At 42.9% G+C, this 14,786-nt stretch overlaps 1 protein-coding gene across 6 annotated transcripts in view; it reads right to left on the reverse strand.

Annotated features, from left to right (window-relative positions):
• DGKI (diacylglycerol kinase iota) overlaps nt 1-14,786 on the reverse strand; it is a gene marked incomplete at its 5' end in the record, with an annotated part of 419,556 nt that overhangs the window by 11,925 nt on the left and 392,845 nt on the right. For all 6 annotated transcript variants that reach the window (XM_080666632.1, XM_080666631.1, XM_080666634.1 and 3 more), the window contains 3 exons: nt 1,009-1,108; nt 2,751-2,787; nt 12,265-12,385. In XM_080666632.1, the coding sequence (XP_080522758.1) occupies nt 1,009-1,108; nt 2,751-2,787; nt 12,265-12,385 (258 nt within the window). The remainder of the gene's footprint in view (nt 1-1,008; nt 1,109-2,750; nt 2,788-12,264; nt 12,386-14,786) is intronic.

The following is a 14,786-nucleotide window of genomic DNA, read 5'->3' on the forward strand; positions in this document are numbered from 1 at the left end:
CTATTTATAATCATAAAATAATACAGCTGTTTGTGTTTTGGAAAAATACACACACATACATAAAATAAAATAGGAAGAAATCTCAAGGAACATGGAGCCCATTCATCTGGTACAGAAACTTAGAAGATGACACAGAGCAATGTGCTCAGGGGCCAGATCTCCAGCCATCTTTTGTTTGTCCTCATCTACATATATTCAAATTCTTCTCTGCCACCCTCTGCGGTTAAGCGGCTTGTCCTTCCTTGGCGTCTCCCCAGGCTGCTTGAAAATTCTCAGAGCTGACCGGGCTCCTTGAGGGGGCTGGTTGGTATTAACTCTGCTCTCTCTCACGGGCTGTATTCGTAGGTCAGTGCTACTCAGCTATACCTCCTCCTTTACGCCAGCTCTCAGCTCTCTCCTTGACTGCTCTCTGTAAGTGGAATCTGTATTCGTAGGTCAGTGCTACTCAGCTATACCTCCTCCTTTACGCCAGCTCTCAGCTCTCTCCTTGACTGCTCTCTGTAAGTGGAAATAACTCATGGTGCAGCCTGACCTCCCATCTTGGAAGTGACTGGAAATCACTTTGGCACCCCAAAATGGGGCCACGTAAACCACAGATTTTAAGCTACCCTGGGTTAAGCAGATGAAGGAGAAATCCCAAAGGGTCTTCTCAAAGGCTAGGTCAATGTCTGTGAACATAAGCCTGACCCCTCTCCCAGGGCTTTGAATCTCCCCTCCCCGCAGTTTCACGGCTGGCATTTGGCAGGAGGAGAACCCCAAATCCCAAGGCCAGTGCGTCCTTCAGAGGTTTATAAAGCCCCATAGGCGAGCACACACCCTCCTTTTGTGCTTATACATTTAAACTGCAGTTTCTCTAAATGAAGCACTTTATTTTCTCCTCCTTTTTCCAAAGCCCCCCGGCACTTCCATAGGCACAGAAAGGATGCCTCTGCCGTGGGCACAAGGGAAGGCAACAGCGCCTGCGATTCTGCCCAGTGGGTGGATGTTTGCACTCACTCATCAAGTTACCTTGGAGTCCGTCTTTCTCAGAGATGCTCCTGCGTCCACCAGAAGCTGGCACACGGCCCGGTTCCGCTGGCAGGCAGCCTTGTGCAGTGCAGTCTCACCCCTAAATCAAAGATGAAATGGAAACCACCCATAAAGGGGCTGGGGGCCTGGGTAGGGGTGGAGGCTGCTGGGAGGGGGTGGTTTCATCCAACCCCTGCTGCTGATGCTCTGTGCTCCAAGGACTCTTTCTCTGTCTGTGGCTGAGACCTGGCTGCAGGCAAGGCCCCTTTGGGGGAGGTGGAGAAGGGGAGCCTAAAGTACCTTAAGTTAGTCATCACGTAACCACAATATCTGACTCCAGCCTCTTCTTTTAAACAGTGTTGGTTAATTCGGCTGAGCAATTTTGTTGTCAACTACTAATGTTTGATTTAGGCAGAACTCCATGGCACTATTAGACTGATGTGTGTGGATGTATCTGAACATTGGGAACAACGCTATATGGATACATTGAGTGTGAGGGATGCTAGATGAAGCTCAGAGGGAACAGCGATGGGGAACCAGGGCCCCTCAGACCCATCACAGGAATAACTCCTGGGAACTCAACTGCAAGGAACCAGGTTAACACTCGCTCTGGCCTACCTACTGGATTCAACTCCAGGAGCAGGTGGAAGGGGAGGGGCAGCCACAGGGGATCTGGGAGGCACAGAGAGACGTGGGGAGAGAGCTCAGAACTACAGCCATCCCAGTGGGCAGCAGGCCCGAGACCAGCCAGTCACTGTGGGAGTGGGCATGAGAAAGTGGTTATTTTTGCTCCTTTAATAGGCAGAAAAGGAGGAGGATTTTCCCAAGACTGAAAAGACACTTAATGCTAAAGTGTTTCATGGAAAATCAAATGCAGACCTTAGAGCAGGGAACTGGGGTCAGTGGCAGCCTGTCCTATGGGATGTACAGTATGTGGACAAGTTCCTCATAGCAATGGGCAGTTTCTTCAGTGGCTGGTAACTAACTCATGGCTACTCCCCTCCATCCCCGTCCTTCATTCTATTTATGTCTGCTTTTCCTCCACCATCCCCACTTTCGCTCCCTTCCCCATCCCACTCCAGCCCCGGCCATTCTTATCTCTTTTTGAATTTCTTTGGAGTTCTCTGGTGGTTCTATATGGTTTTCAGGGTTATATGGTTAGCCTTTCTTTGTTCCTGTTTGGAGAACAGTAGCTATTTCGCTACCCTCAGGATGGGGGGAAGTTGAAAAAAAAATTATCAGTTTGGGGATCATCCCAGATCCTCATCTGAACTTCAGATCATGAAAATGATTGGAGTTACCATATTCTTAGTTCTCCAGTGTCTGTATTATAAGCACTGTTCCATTCTAGACTTGGCAAAGAAGTTTCATTACATGCAAGAGAGCATTAGGGCTTAATTTTCTCACAAACCCCAGGTAACAAAAAGTTAAAAAAAAAAAAAAGGTAAATGTATTTTTTTAGACTTCTCAGCACCAGTGTAGAAGTATATTGCTTGTTGGAACCTCTAAATGATGAATATCAATGACAGTGGGTGCAACCATTATGATACTTGCCATCAACTTTTATTGTGACTTTTATTTTTTATTTAGAAGATTAGCCTCACACAGTTATAAATACAATAGAAAGTGGATGTTTTATCACTGACATGAAAATTATCTATGGTATGCCCTAGACATGGCATTTTTCTCCTAGATATGTTCTGAAGAATAATCTGGACTACATAATAAAAAGCGACACTCACGTTTCGCTGTCTGCCATATCCAATAACTCGGAAGGTCCTAAACAAGAGGAAAGCAAGATATGCCCATCAAAAATAAGTTTCAAAAAACTATTAATAAAAAAACCTAGAGTCACAGTTAAAATGCCTTGGAAAGCTGCATAAGAAAGAGCACTTGTGAGAGGGATAATGGGACCGCCTCCTCCCCACCAATCTCCCAATCACCACCAGCTGAGATGGGCAGAATGGAAGCTACAAAAGAGTGCATTGGTCTCCGCCTTCCTCCCAAAAGCTTTCAATTAAGTTGAAGAAATAAAATCAACTGGAATAGACTAAGTGAGAAATAATTAAGTGGCTCCCTTGGGAGGAAGGGGACAATCAGCTGAGCTTTAAAGATTGTTCTCATCCTCCAGTGGCAGGTAGTTTGGGATGGGGTCTTGTGCAATATATCAGTAAAGCTACAAGAGACAATAGATACCATGTGGTCCAATATTCATATTTTAGAAATAGGGTGAACCTCTATTTTTCACAAAATTTCCCTTCCAACACCTGGAAGAAATGGTCTGCATAAATATCAAATGACAGAAGCTTCATTATGAACTGGTATGTTTTATGAGTGCACATTAGCAATGTTTTATATGTTCACTAATGAATTCATTCAGTCTGCACACACTGGTTGGAATGTCCACCTTCCCACTTTCAGCACCACTGCCTTCCTCCCAGCCCTCCCTAAATCCCTTACCCTATGCAGCCTGCTGAGACCATCCTCCATGATGCGTACCATGACCCCACTCCAAACATTGCACCAAATGTTCTCCCTCACTTTGTGCTTAGTTCTGTGCCCTATAATTGGGAAATTAATATAATGTATCTCATTGAGACTATCCCAGGCAAGTGTGAATATATAACATTTAAACTGTATTAAAATCACTTGCTGATTTCTCTATTCACAACTAGATTCTCATAAGCCCCTTGAGTTGGGGCCTTGTGACTGGCATAGAGCCTGGTGCCAAGCAGATGCCTAAATGTCTGGTTGAGTGAATGAATAAAATGTACTTGAAAGTGGCAAACTTGGTTCTAGGTGTTGAGCATTTTAGTCCTTAGAAATGTGATCCTGTTGATTTGTTCTCTATGTTGTTGGATATCATTATCATTGAAAATTTACTTATGTGATTTACTTGCTACCTCCTCAGAAGAAGGAAGAGGAGGAGGTTAGGACTTTCTAACCACGAAAGTCAATGGGCAAGGAGAAGATAAAGGTGTTATGGGACTTTCACAATCCTTCTGGTCACCCAAGAGTGAAATCATCATCTTTGCTTCCTCTCTTTCACATCCATTGGTCGTCAAGGCCTGGCAAACCTTCCGACACCACGTCTGTCCTATTTGTCTCCCTATTTGTCCTATTTCACAAACAGGCCTCCTCATAGGTCTCTGCCTGAAATATAATTAGCATGAAGAAATGGTTACGAAGAAGACTAAAATGCTCTTATGTTATTTAGATTTCCAGGTTTTCAATCTGTCATATTTATTGCTTACTTCCAAGTATTTAAATATTGAAGTTCACAGTCTTCACTTGGAACTGTCTTTCCTCCATTTGGTCCCAATGTTCCAAAGTGGTCACTTCTCCATCACCCACATATTTCTCAGGCTCTCCCAGCTCTGAGGGCTTGTTCCCGCCCCTGTCCCTATTGAGAACAGCCTTCCTTTCCTAGCCTCATACCTACATCTTAAACTTTTTTAAAGCCTAGTCTCTGACAGGGCTTCTGAAAAGACCACCCTTGCCAGAAGGAATTTATCCCTTTTCTGAACTCTCGTAAAACTTATTTGGGTCTATTCTTGTACCCTGTATTTGATTTTTTGTTGTATGCCTTGTCCCCTTAAAGTCATTCTTCTAAATTCTTAGACTTTTCACATTCCTTGAGAATCTACCCTACATTAATGATGCAACAAAGACTTAACTCATTCATTTCTGTTCCCCAGTCCCGTGGTTCTAAGGAAACATGAATGATCACCCTCCCACACCCCTCACCAAAGAAATGCAAAGCAGCAGAGTGCAGTGGTCAGGATCAAGCATTTAAAATTCCAGCTCTAGCTGCCACTTACTAGATCTTGGGCACGTTCATGTTATTTCTCACATGTAAAGTAAGACTGATAATAATATGTATCTCACAGGAGTGCAGTGAGGTTTCAGAAGTTAATACAAGTTATGTGCTTAAAACAGTAGCTGGCACACTACACACATGGCCTAAAGTTTGTATACTATTCTGAAGTGTCCTATTCTCTGACATGACACAGCAGGTCACACCAAGTCAAGATGTTGGAACGTCAGTGAAGGAAGGCTATATAAAAGGGCTGCTTCACTCCTACTTATATATGGAGCCACTTGCGGACTAGAATTATATGTCCTGAGAACCAAGGACTCCAGGCCTATTCAATTGCCAACAGGACACTTTCCACGAGGTCAGGAGCAGTGTTCACCTGCCGTCACCTTCATCAAACTTCTCAAGCCATTTATTTGTAAAGGTCTTCTATGAACACAAGCCATCCAGCCTCAGTGGCAGTGTGTTCCCATCATTGCTGTGAATTGCATACTTAGGCTCTGTCCATTTCCCTCCTTATTCAGCACTCAGAGTTGCGCCTATGACGGGTCCATGGCCTCCAGGGTCCCAGCCTTCATGCAAGTGACAGGACCCTGAGACGTTTCATCTGTGCTAAAACTGCAACTATTTGACACTCTGCAAGTGCGGACAAGGCAAGGACAAGAAAGGACCTTGTTCCTCACATTCTGACAAGAGTTGCCATACACACAGCCAGCCCAGAGCCGGTCATCCCATTTTGTGACTAGGCTTGCCTGAGGCTGCTTGTCATTTTCCCTTTTCTCCCCTCATCTTCTGTGGCTGATGGAGGTGCGAGAAACAGGCACTGATGCTAAAACAAGATACATTTGCTCTTAACCAATATCTAAAGAAACTCCAGTTAGAGGTTTTGGGAATTTCTCTGGAATAATGGACTTAATCCAAACCTTCCTATTTCTCCCATCAACACACCTTCCCAGCATTGCAGACACTGTGAACACTGGCAGGCAAACAGCCAATGAATAGGGAAGAGTGGCCACTGACTGATTACAGATAGGAGTGGGGAGCTAGTTTAAATAGAATGGGTACATTTTCTAAAGATTTTTAATAATGGTGTCTGTAAAATGGGGGGGGGGAAGTTGCAGAGGAGGAAACAAGAAGAGGAGTGAGTGCTAGGCACAGTCTAAGACAAGGCTGTACTTTCCCTCCCTACTGTATCTGCAATGGCCTATTGGGAGCTCTTGGTAACAGTACATGGTGTGTTTAAAATAGTGCCCTGTGGGTTTAGTGACATTGGTATAAGATTTGAAGGAGGGAATGGCCAGGGAAACAAAAATAATCAAAACAGACCACAAAAATTCTCCTGAAAAAAGTAGATAATAAGAGCACCTGTGATTTTTGGAAAGTTAATTTGAGTCTCACTAATAAGGGAGAGAACAGGAGAAAGCAAGAAAATAATAGATATCAAAGGGGAACATCTGGGTGGGGGCTTCTTTTGCATTTCATGTGTACATATGTTCTGACTGTGGATACCATGCCATCTCCCCTGAGGAATTTGGAGGAATACCATTACATTGTCAGTAAAGAGCTCACAATTGTTCTCTGAATATAAAAGGGAATCTTGGCTCTCTGTCTCTCCCAGGGCTTACTACAATGTGCACACTCCACCTCACAGCTGACCTGCAGAAACAACTCTTAACCCTACTGGAGGGATATGGGTACAAATTTCTCCATGAAGTTTTCAGAGAGAGGCAATCACTGTCCTTCCACAGCCCTGCACCAGTTGTCACAGGAACCCTGTATAGGACACTCATGTCAAACAACTTGGCATTGTGGTTGTTTGTCCATATTTCACTGCCCTTTGCTGGGACTCAGGGACTTGGAGGGCAGAGAACACATCTTATATTATGTGTGAGTTTTGACAACTAACCAAATTTCACTATGCTTCAGTTTTTACAACCTGTCAAATAGAGATAAGAGAGCTAAATGTGTAGGGCTATTGTAGGAATGCAATGTGTTCATACATATAAAGCATCCTATATAATAAAGGCCTAATATGCAAATCAACCGAACAGCAGAACGATCAGTCGGTGGGGGGCGGGGTTGGTAAGTGGGTGGTGCCATGCCAGCCAAGGCGGGTGCCAGTGGACAGAGGGAGGGGACGGTGATGGGGCGGGGGGAGGGGACAAGGGCAGCAGTGGAGGGGCAATTGGGGGACAGGGACGGCACAGGACTAAGCATATGGAGGAAATGGTTCCGCAGAGGGAGGCCACCAGTGGCATTGGCGATTGGCCCAGGGGAGCGGGCCTAAGCTGTCAGTTGGACATCCCCCGAGGGCTCCTGGACTGTGAGAGGGTGCAGGCCAGGCTGAGGGATCCTCCAAGTGCACAAATTTTCATGCACTGGGCCTCTAGTTTAGAATAATAAAGATTAGCAGTGCTTGTTACTATAACAATTTTTCCTCAAGAGTGGGGAGGAGAGAATTAATTTTTCAAGCGAATGAATGAATAAATGGTATTTTAAATTTAATGTGGATCCCAACCAAATTCCTGTTTCTTCCCAGAGAAAGATCCATAAATGGAACATGAATTCAAGAGACTGTGCTTTATGAGAAATGGTTTGAAAAATAAGAGAAAGAAAAATATGGGGATAGCCATATCAGTCTTTTCACATGAAGGCCAGGGAGTAGGAAAGGAAGTAAAATTTGCAGATCTCCCAACACAAGAATGTAAACTGCATGGTGAGTAGTCAAACCTTCCAAAATGCAGGCCCGCTGCCCAGTGTCCATTCCATAGGCTCTTCCATTGCATATCCCGGTTCTTAGGGAGGCAACTTTATCCACATTGCACTTTATTACATATGATGATGTGTCTTTTGTCACATGCATCTTTTAATTTGCTTCCCACACCAAGGCATCCAAATCCCCTTTGCTATTCCTTCCACCTCCCCATGGCCTCTCTCTGTTCGGACCTCATTTCCCATTAGTCTCCCTGACGCTGCCAGCAGACCATTCCAAATCCTCCAGTGGCCCAGGACAAAAGCTGTGCAGATTTGGGGAGAGCTGGCACTGGGAACTCTAACAGCACCGTCATCCTGTCCCAGCGGGATGGTGGTCGTTTCTCTTGGGGAACCAGAGGCAGAAAAAGGGGGGTAAAAAAAGAAAAGAAAGACTGAAGGCAGAAACAGAGGGAAGACAAAATAAGCCATTGAAATAAAAAAAGAAATGCATGAGTGAGATTTCTATCAGGAAACACGGTAGGGGGCAACAGGGTGGGAGGGGGAGAAAAAACAAAAGAGCAAACATGTGCAGGGTGTAAAAGACAAACCACACAAAAGTCCTTTCCAGGGTAAAACCAGGGAGGAGGGAGTGGGTTAAAAAGATGGTTGAAAGGAGCTGAAAAGCAGGAACCGCTGGGGGGAATCTCAGCTGGAATCCCTCTGCATCCTCCTCTCCCCACCCTGTCCCTACGGAATTGTTAGCTCTCTTCCTCCTCCTCTTTTCAACCCTCCAAATGCCCAAATTCCAGTTTTTCATAAAGGAAAGCAGCATGTTGTGAATTTGAGATAAGAAGTCCTAAAGAAGATGCAGGAGGAAAAAATTCAAGCCTCCTGTGGTTTTTCAGAACATAGCATGCATCACATGCCCCCAGGCCCCAGCCCCTTTTAAAAAGAGTCCTTAGAAGAGAAATACATTGCTGAATGTGGTGGCTGGGAGCATAATCTCCCAGGATTCCTTTTCAGGGGGTGTCCTCCTGATAGGGGACCCCACAGCTCACCATAAATATCCAATGAAGAAGACACAGCAGAGGGGAGAGAAAGGACAAGTAAGCAAACAGGCCACATACAATTTCCATCATGTGCCTTGACAAGCAAGGGTTGCTGATTTCTCAGAAGCCTTGTCATTAGAGGCATCTTTATGGTCAGGTTGTTTAACAGTTTTTAGGATTTAAAACTCATATAAAGCCACAGGAAAGACTTGACCCAAATTAAAAACAAAAAAACTAAAACTTTAAGAGAGATTCAGGCTTCAAGACTAGGAGGAGTGTTCCTCCTGATCTTTAGCACAGTGTAAAATTTGTCTTTGCTTTTAAAAGAAGTTTATATGAATTCAAACTGCTCAGATCTATCTATAGAGCACAGAAAGGGCCAGGCTTTCCATGTACTTATCTCAGACTTCAAGAGCAGTATAATTTAAAGGGGTTTCTATCATTTATCATAGATGAGTCATTCTGCAAAGATGATTTTCCCCGAATACACAGGTTAATATAGATTGCATCAGTAACTAAAAATATTAAAACCAACAACAATAAAAATAGATGAGCTGAAGTGCGTAGCTGTTAAGGAACTGGTAAATTAGGCTGATTATGTCCGAAGATTTTTACATCCAGATTCCTAAATAAACAGATTGAAGTTAAGCATGAAGTTGGCGATGCCTATCAGGTTGATGAATACTAAAATCAACTGTGATACAGTTTCCACTATTTGACTATAGTGCTAAAAGTTGAAAAATTGCCATTCATCAAAAAGGCAGTGATCCTTGGACTGTAAAGTATAATAATATTTTATTTTCAGACTAAAGGAATGGATTTGCTTCACTATCTCCACTGTCTTTTTCTCAGGTCAATCAGAGATCCTGGTGAAGCAGGAAGGGTATAAGTGTGACCATGGGAACTGTTTGCCTGTGTGTGAAGTTGGGATGATTACAGGAATCTGAAGTTTTTTTCTCATGAGCATAACTATTAAAACAACTTGTTTACAAAATCTAACCAAGAGAACTGGAAAAATAAGCACTCTCCCCAAAGGAATTAATAAATTCCTTGGTGTCCTTCAGTTTTGATAGAGAGCTGTATCCTGTGATACAATCTTTGCAGCAGATACTGGAGGTGGAAGAGAAACTCGTTTAGTATCTAATGTCAGGCTTTGGTCAAAGCACTGAGACTGACATGCTAGCTAGATTTCATGCCAGGCAAAACATGTGTGTACCCATTTCTCATTGGGCTTAGGAACTCCAACCCCTATGAATGTGGGCTACAGTGGGAAAGTATTAGAGAAATACCATCTCAAGCCTCATCACTCATGCCCCTGGGAAGACTCAACTGAGGAGAGGGTTTTCGTTTGTTTTTAGTATATGTATCAAATATTGCATGGGACATACTTATGCTAAAAAGGGGAGAAACTTGTTTAAGAACTTTCGATGTTAAAGAACTGTTATTGCTAAGCAACCTTAGGACCCAGAACCAAGGGAAATATAAAAGCTGAGCTCCAGGGGATTTCAGGTAGATCAGTAGTTCAGGACATTGAGAAGGTAGGGTCATCACTTACAGGTGAAGAAGATGGAGAGTAGGAGAGGGTGGTAGACACAATTGATTTGTAGCTCCTTCCATGAATCAGTGGGGTCTATTCCCCCCTCCCTTCAGTCGGGACCAGCTCTGTGACTTGTTTTGACTAACAGAATGCTGCAGAAAGGATGCAGAACTTTCCAGTCCGGCCTCAGGGTGTCTGGAAGCTTTCATTCACCCCTCTTGAAACCCTAGGACCGTCAGGCAGTGAAGAAGCCTGAGATGAAAAACCAGGTACAGAGAAAGACTCAGGTGTCCTGGCCATTCCAGCCACCCCACCTGAGAGTCCCAAACATGTGACAGGGTCTCTCTCTTCTATACAGATTCAGTCAAAATGGTAGCTGGCTACAGCCTTGTGAGTGAGACCCAGGGAGACGCCCACAGGTAAGGGATATAGAGAAGGACCTGGAAGTAGGGGGAGTGCTAGTTCTTCAGGAGAGGTAAAGCAAGAGAGAGGGAGAGAGGGTTCCTAACCCGTGTTATCACTCAACTAGAGGTATCAGTGGCTCACCTAACTCCAGAGAGGGCACGTGGGTATTGAATAGCCTAAGGATGCGACGAAGCACCCAATCTCATTGGGTAAAGGGCAAACAGGAAGAAAAGATTGAGAATGATCAAGAAGATGGCAACTAGAGCCAAGCCTGCATGGGTTAGTGGTTGTGTCGATCTATGAACCAGGAGGTCACAGTTTGATTCCCGGTCTGGGCCCTGGAGGCCTATCGATGATGTTTCTCTCTCTCTCTCTCCCTCTCCCTTTCTCTCTGAAATTTATATATATATAAAAATAAAGAAAATGAAAAAAAAAACACCAAAAACACAAAACAACAAGATGGCAACCTTACAAGACCCTTGTAAAAGAAAATGAAAAAATAAATAAATAAGATGGCAACCTTACAAGACCTTTGTAAAGATTCGATGATGTATTTAGTATAAGCATCTGGCATAGAAATGTGCTTGATAATGGTAACTGTGTTTTCTATTTGTAGCTTTGCAATATGACTTAAAACATCAATGCAACTATTTTAAATTTAATTATGCCTATGATGATGATTTTTTTTTTTCTTTAGCCTGCAATTGCTTGAAAACAAGTGACTGTATTTTATTTGTATGTGTGTACTGGTCTACAACATGTAGTCCTTATTAGGCACTCCACAAATATTTGTTGAATAATTAACTGAATGAATGAATGAATGAAATAAGATGTTTGTAAATTGAATTAAAACAAGAGCAGGAACACATGTGAATGTCTACTATGCTTTCTATTTACAGCCTGAATTTGGATGCAAAGAGGGTTAGCCACAGGCTCACTGCTAGGGCTCACAGCAAAGCTGCCAGGATCTCTCAGAGCTAGAGACTATTCCACTCTCTCCTGTGAAACAGCCAAGCCAGGCAGACCCCTCCACCGCCCCCCCACACCCCTTTATTCCTGTTCTTTGTCCTAGAAACACTATAAAGAAGGAAAGCTGTTACGAATGGTCAAGATGTGGTATTCAACACGTGTTTATGCTTCTGAAGGGCTTTTAGAGGAAGATGCTAAAAATTGCAAGCTGCTTCCAGCAAATGATATAACATCAAATTAGAGATGCAGTAAGCTGCCTGGGAGGTGAGCATGTCCTGCCGCAGAGGACGTGAGGCTACCAGACGTTTCCAAGACAATAAAGTGTGACTTGAGTTGAAAAGATGAATGAGATTCAAAGAGCAAAAAATAAAAATAAATAAAAGACTAGAAAGACATGATAAATACTCTCATTAATCCTGAGAATAATTAGCTACAAATACTAGTATAGATTAGCTACTCGTCCCAACCAGTTAACTTCCCAAAACATAAAAGATCTTCCCCAAACAATAAAGCATATTATCCAGGATGCATTGGTTTTTGTACATTATTTTTTAATTAATACGCCCCCAAATACCCTGTAATGATCTTGATATGAAAATTATTTCTACTCATTGACTGGTTAAGGGTACCCCAAGGGTGAGTGGTTTACTACAATCCCGCTGTCTCAAATAATCAGAGTGAGCTAGAAGTTGGAGAGCATTTCCACCATTCTGAAGACAGCCTGGGTAGAAGTCAACTTACTAATTCAATCTGTCCCATGGGTAAGTGATCCTGTGCCTACTCACCGTGATCAAGGATATATTTCACAATCTCCCCGTTGCCAGTTTTAGCTGCGTGGTGAAGGAGTGAACAGTGGTCTGGTCCCTGAATTAGCAGACTGCCTCCATTTTTATAGCTTTCTATTAGCTGAAAAAGAGACAGATAAAAAGAAGCTCAGACCAAGGCCGGAACAAGGGAAACAGCTTACTGGTGATAAAATAAGAACAATGCAGCAAACCACAAATGTTTCTAGCCTCAGAGGACACAGAACCATCAGAGGGATGAAGTAAGCTTCCTCGATTGTGTGATAACTCAAATAGATGGCCAGTGTCTCACTAACTCCTGAGAGGGCATATGGGTGTTGAACATCCTAAGAAAACGAAAATATACAGAATCACTTATTTATTTTCCTGCGGTTTTTTTTTTTTTCTTTTTCTTTTTCTTGTCTGGGCACTGGTCCCTGTTCCAAGGGAGTGGAGGGTGAAGGAGAGAATAAGTTTTCCTACTTTGCCTCAGCTTTTTCTTGAGTGAAAGAATAATTAAAGCTATAGGCAGGATTAGTGTGGTGTTTGGTAGATAACTCCTTTCCTGGTCCTTAGTTTTTCTTTAATCTCTAATGAACCTAGCTCCATAGAAGCTCCTTCCCATTTCCCTGTGTGAGATCACTGCACGCGAGCACACAACATACACACACGCACACACAGTTATGGCTTCCTTCTTCATCCAGGTCTGCAGCCCAGCCTGCATGCATTCTGTGAATCACCCAACACCTACTCAACAAGGCTAGAGATGATCTGCAGGATGAGAAACAGATTCAGAGAAAATAGTAGTAGAAACTCAAAATAACTAAAATATGAAACAGACTAGGGAAAAAAACACACAGATTTTGCAGCCTGAGAATAAGGTAGCTAATGAGGACACAGTCTAAGTTCATGAAATATTAAACATTATAGAAAGTGTAAATGGGTTCCTATTCTCTAAACTATGATATATAAGGATAAGAAGGGCCTTTTGGAGCTTCTAAAATGTAGTTTTAGGACAAATGTCAATCAAATAACCCAGCAGGCAATAAGCAAAAGGAATGTGTCTACCACCAAGAAGTCAGATGGCACATTATAAAAAAATCAACATCTCCTAAGGTTCAAAGATCAAGCTTCTATTCAAATGCAGCCATAGCACTGCCATGTGTCAGATGCCAGGGAAACAGATGAAGACAACACAGCCACTGGCCTCAAAGACCTCACAGTCCATGGGAGAGACAGATGTGGAAAGAATTATACCAGAATGGGGAGGACCATGATGGGCTACCATGGGGCACCAGGAAAGCATAAAGTGGGGGATAGAAGATTTCCTAGGATAGATTCAAAAAAGAGTAGTTGAATGGAAATAAGGAACTTTCACCCTACACTAGGACAGTAGGAAGAAATAGCTAATAGTTTTCTTGTTAAGAGAAAACTAAGAGAATCCTGTTCTGTTTCACTGCATTGTCTCACAGTGACAGTCCCTTCCCTGGAACAGGTCCACAAGGGATTCGGCTCAACGGGGTAGCACAGACCCAATCTGTCAGCTGCCTTGATTCTGCCTTTCTGTGGTGTTTTTAGACACTGAGCATTCAGTTAGGCTGTGGGCATTTCATGCAGACCAGCTGCTCAAGACAGCTTTCCCACTGGGATGGCTCCTGGGGTCTTTTGTTTTCTTCTGATTTGTGCATGCTCCCTCTCTCATACACACACACACACACACACACACACACACACACACACACACAGCTGGTTTAATATTTAATATTGAATTTGCTTTCTACATGGAATAGAAAAATGAAAGAAAATGGAGAAGAAAAAAGGGGAGAAGAAAAATACTAGAAAAGAAAAAAGAAAGAAAAAGAGTAAAAAAACCCAAAACCTAACTCCCCTATATTTCATCTCTCAGTAAATAAGGTATCCTTGCATTCTTTCTTAGCCATTTTGGAAATAATTGCAATAGAGTATGTAATAAGACTACTGACTGAATATAGTTATTTCCTGTATCTCAAATAATTATCCATTAAGTACAAAATATTGTGGTGATATACCCACAGACCTGGAAAATTCACTGCCTAGACTAAAATCATGTACAAAATAAAATGAAAAGGTTTCAAAAGCACAGTTTGCAAAATGTTCTGGCTTAGAAGCTCTACAAGGGCAGGGATCAGATCGTATTCATGTCTTTATCGCCCAGAATCTAATAGAAGGCCATGCACAGAGATTAGGATAGCATTGGTTTAATCTCTTCCTGGGAAATGGCATTGAACTCGCAGGGGCAGTGCTTAGAGAGCACCTTTCTCTTGTGGATAACAATTCCTAGTAACACTATTATCTGGACAGTGCATTGCACAGGCACTATTTCCAGGATTAAATGTTGAAAGATGGCCATTTATCAAGATGCTTGCAACTTGTTTTCTGCTAGTGACCTGTTAAAAATGGAGCAGAGGGCCAGGCTGGTATGTTCAGTGGTTGAAGCATCGACCTATGAACCAGGAAGTCAAGGTTTGATTCCCCATCGGGACACA

This window comes from Plecotus auritus (assembly GCF_963455305.1).
Source record: "Plecotus auritus genome assembly, chromosome: 4".
Classification (NCBI taxonomy): Eukaryota; Metazoa; Chordata; class Mammalia; order Chiroptera; family Vespertilionidae; genus Plecotus; species Plecotus auritus.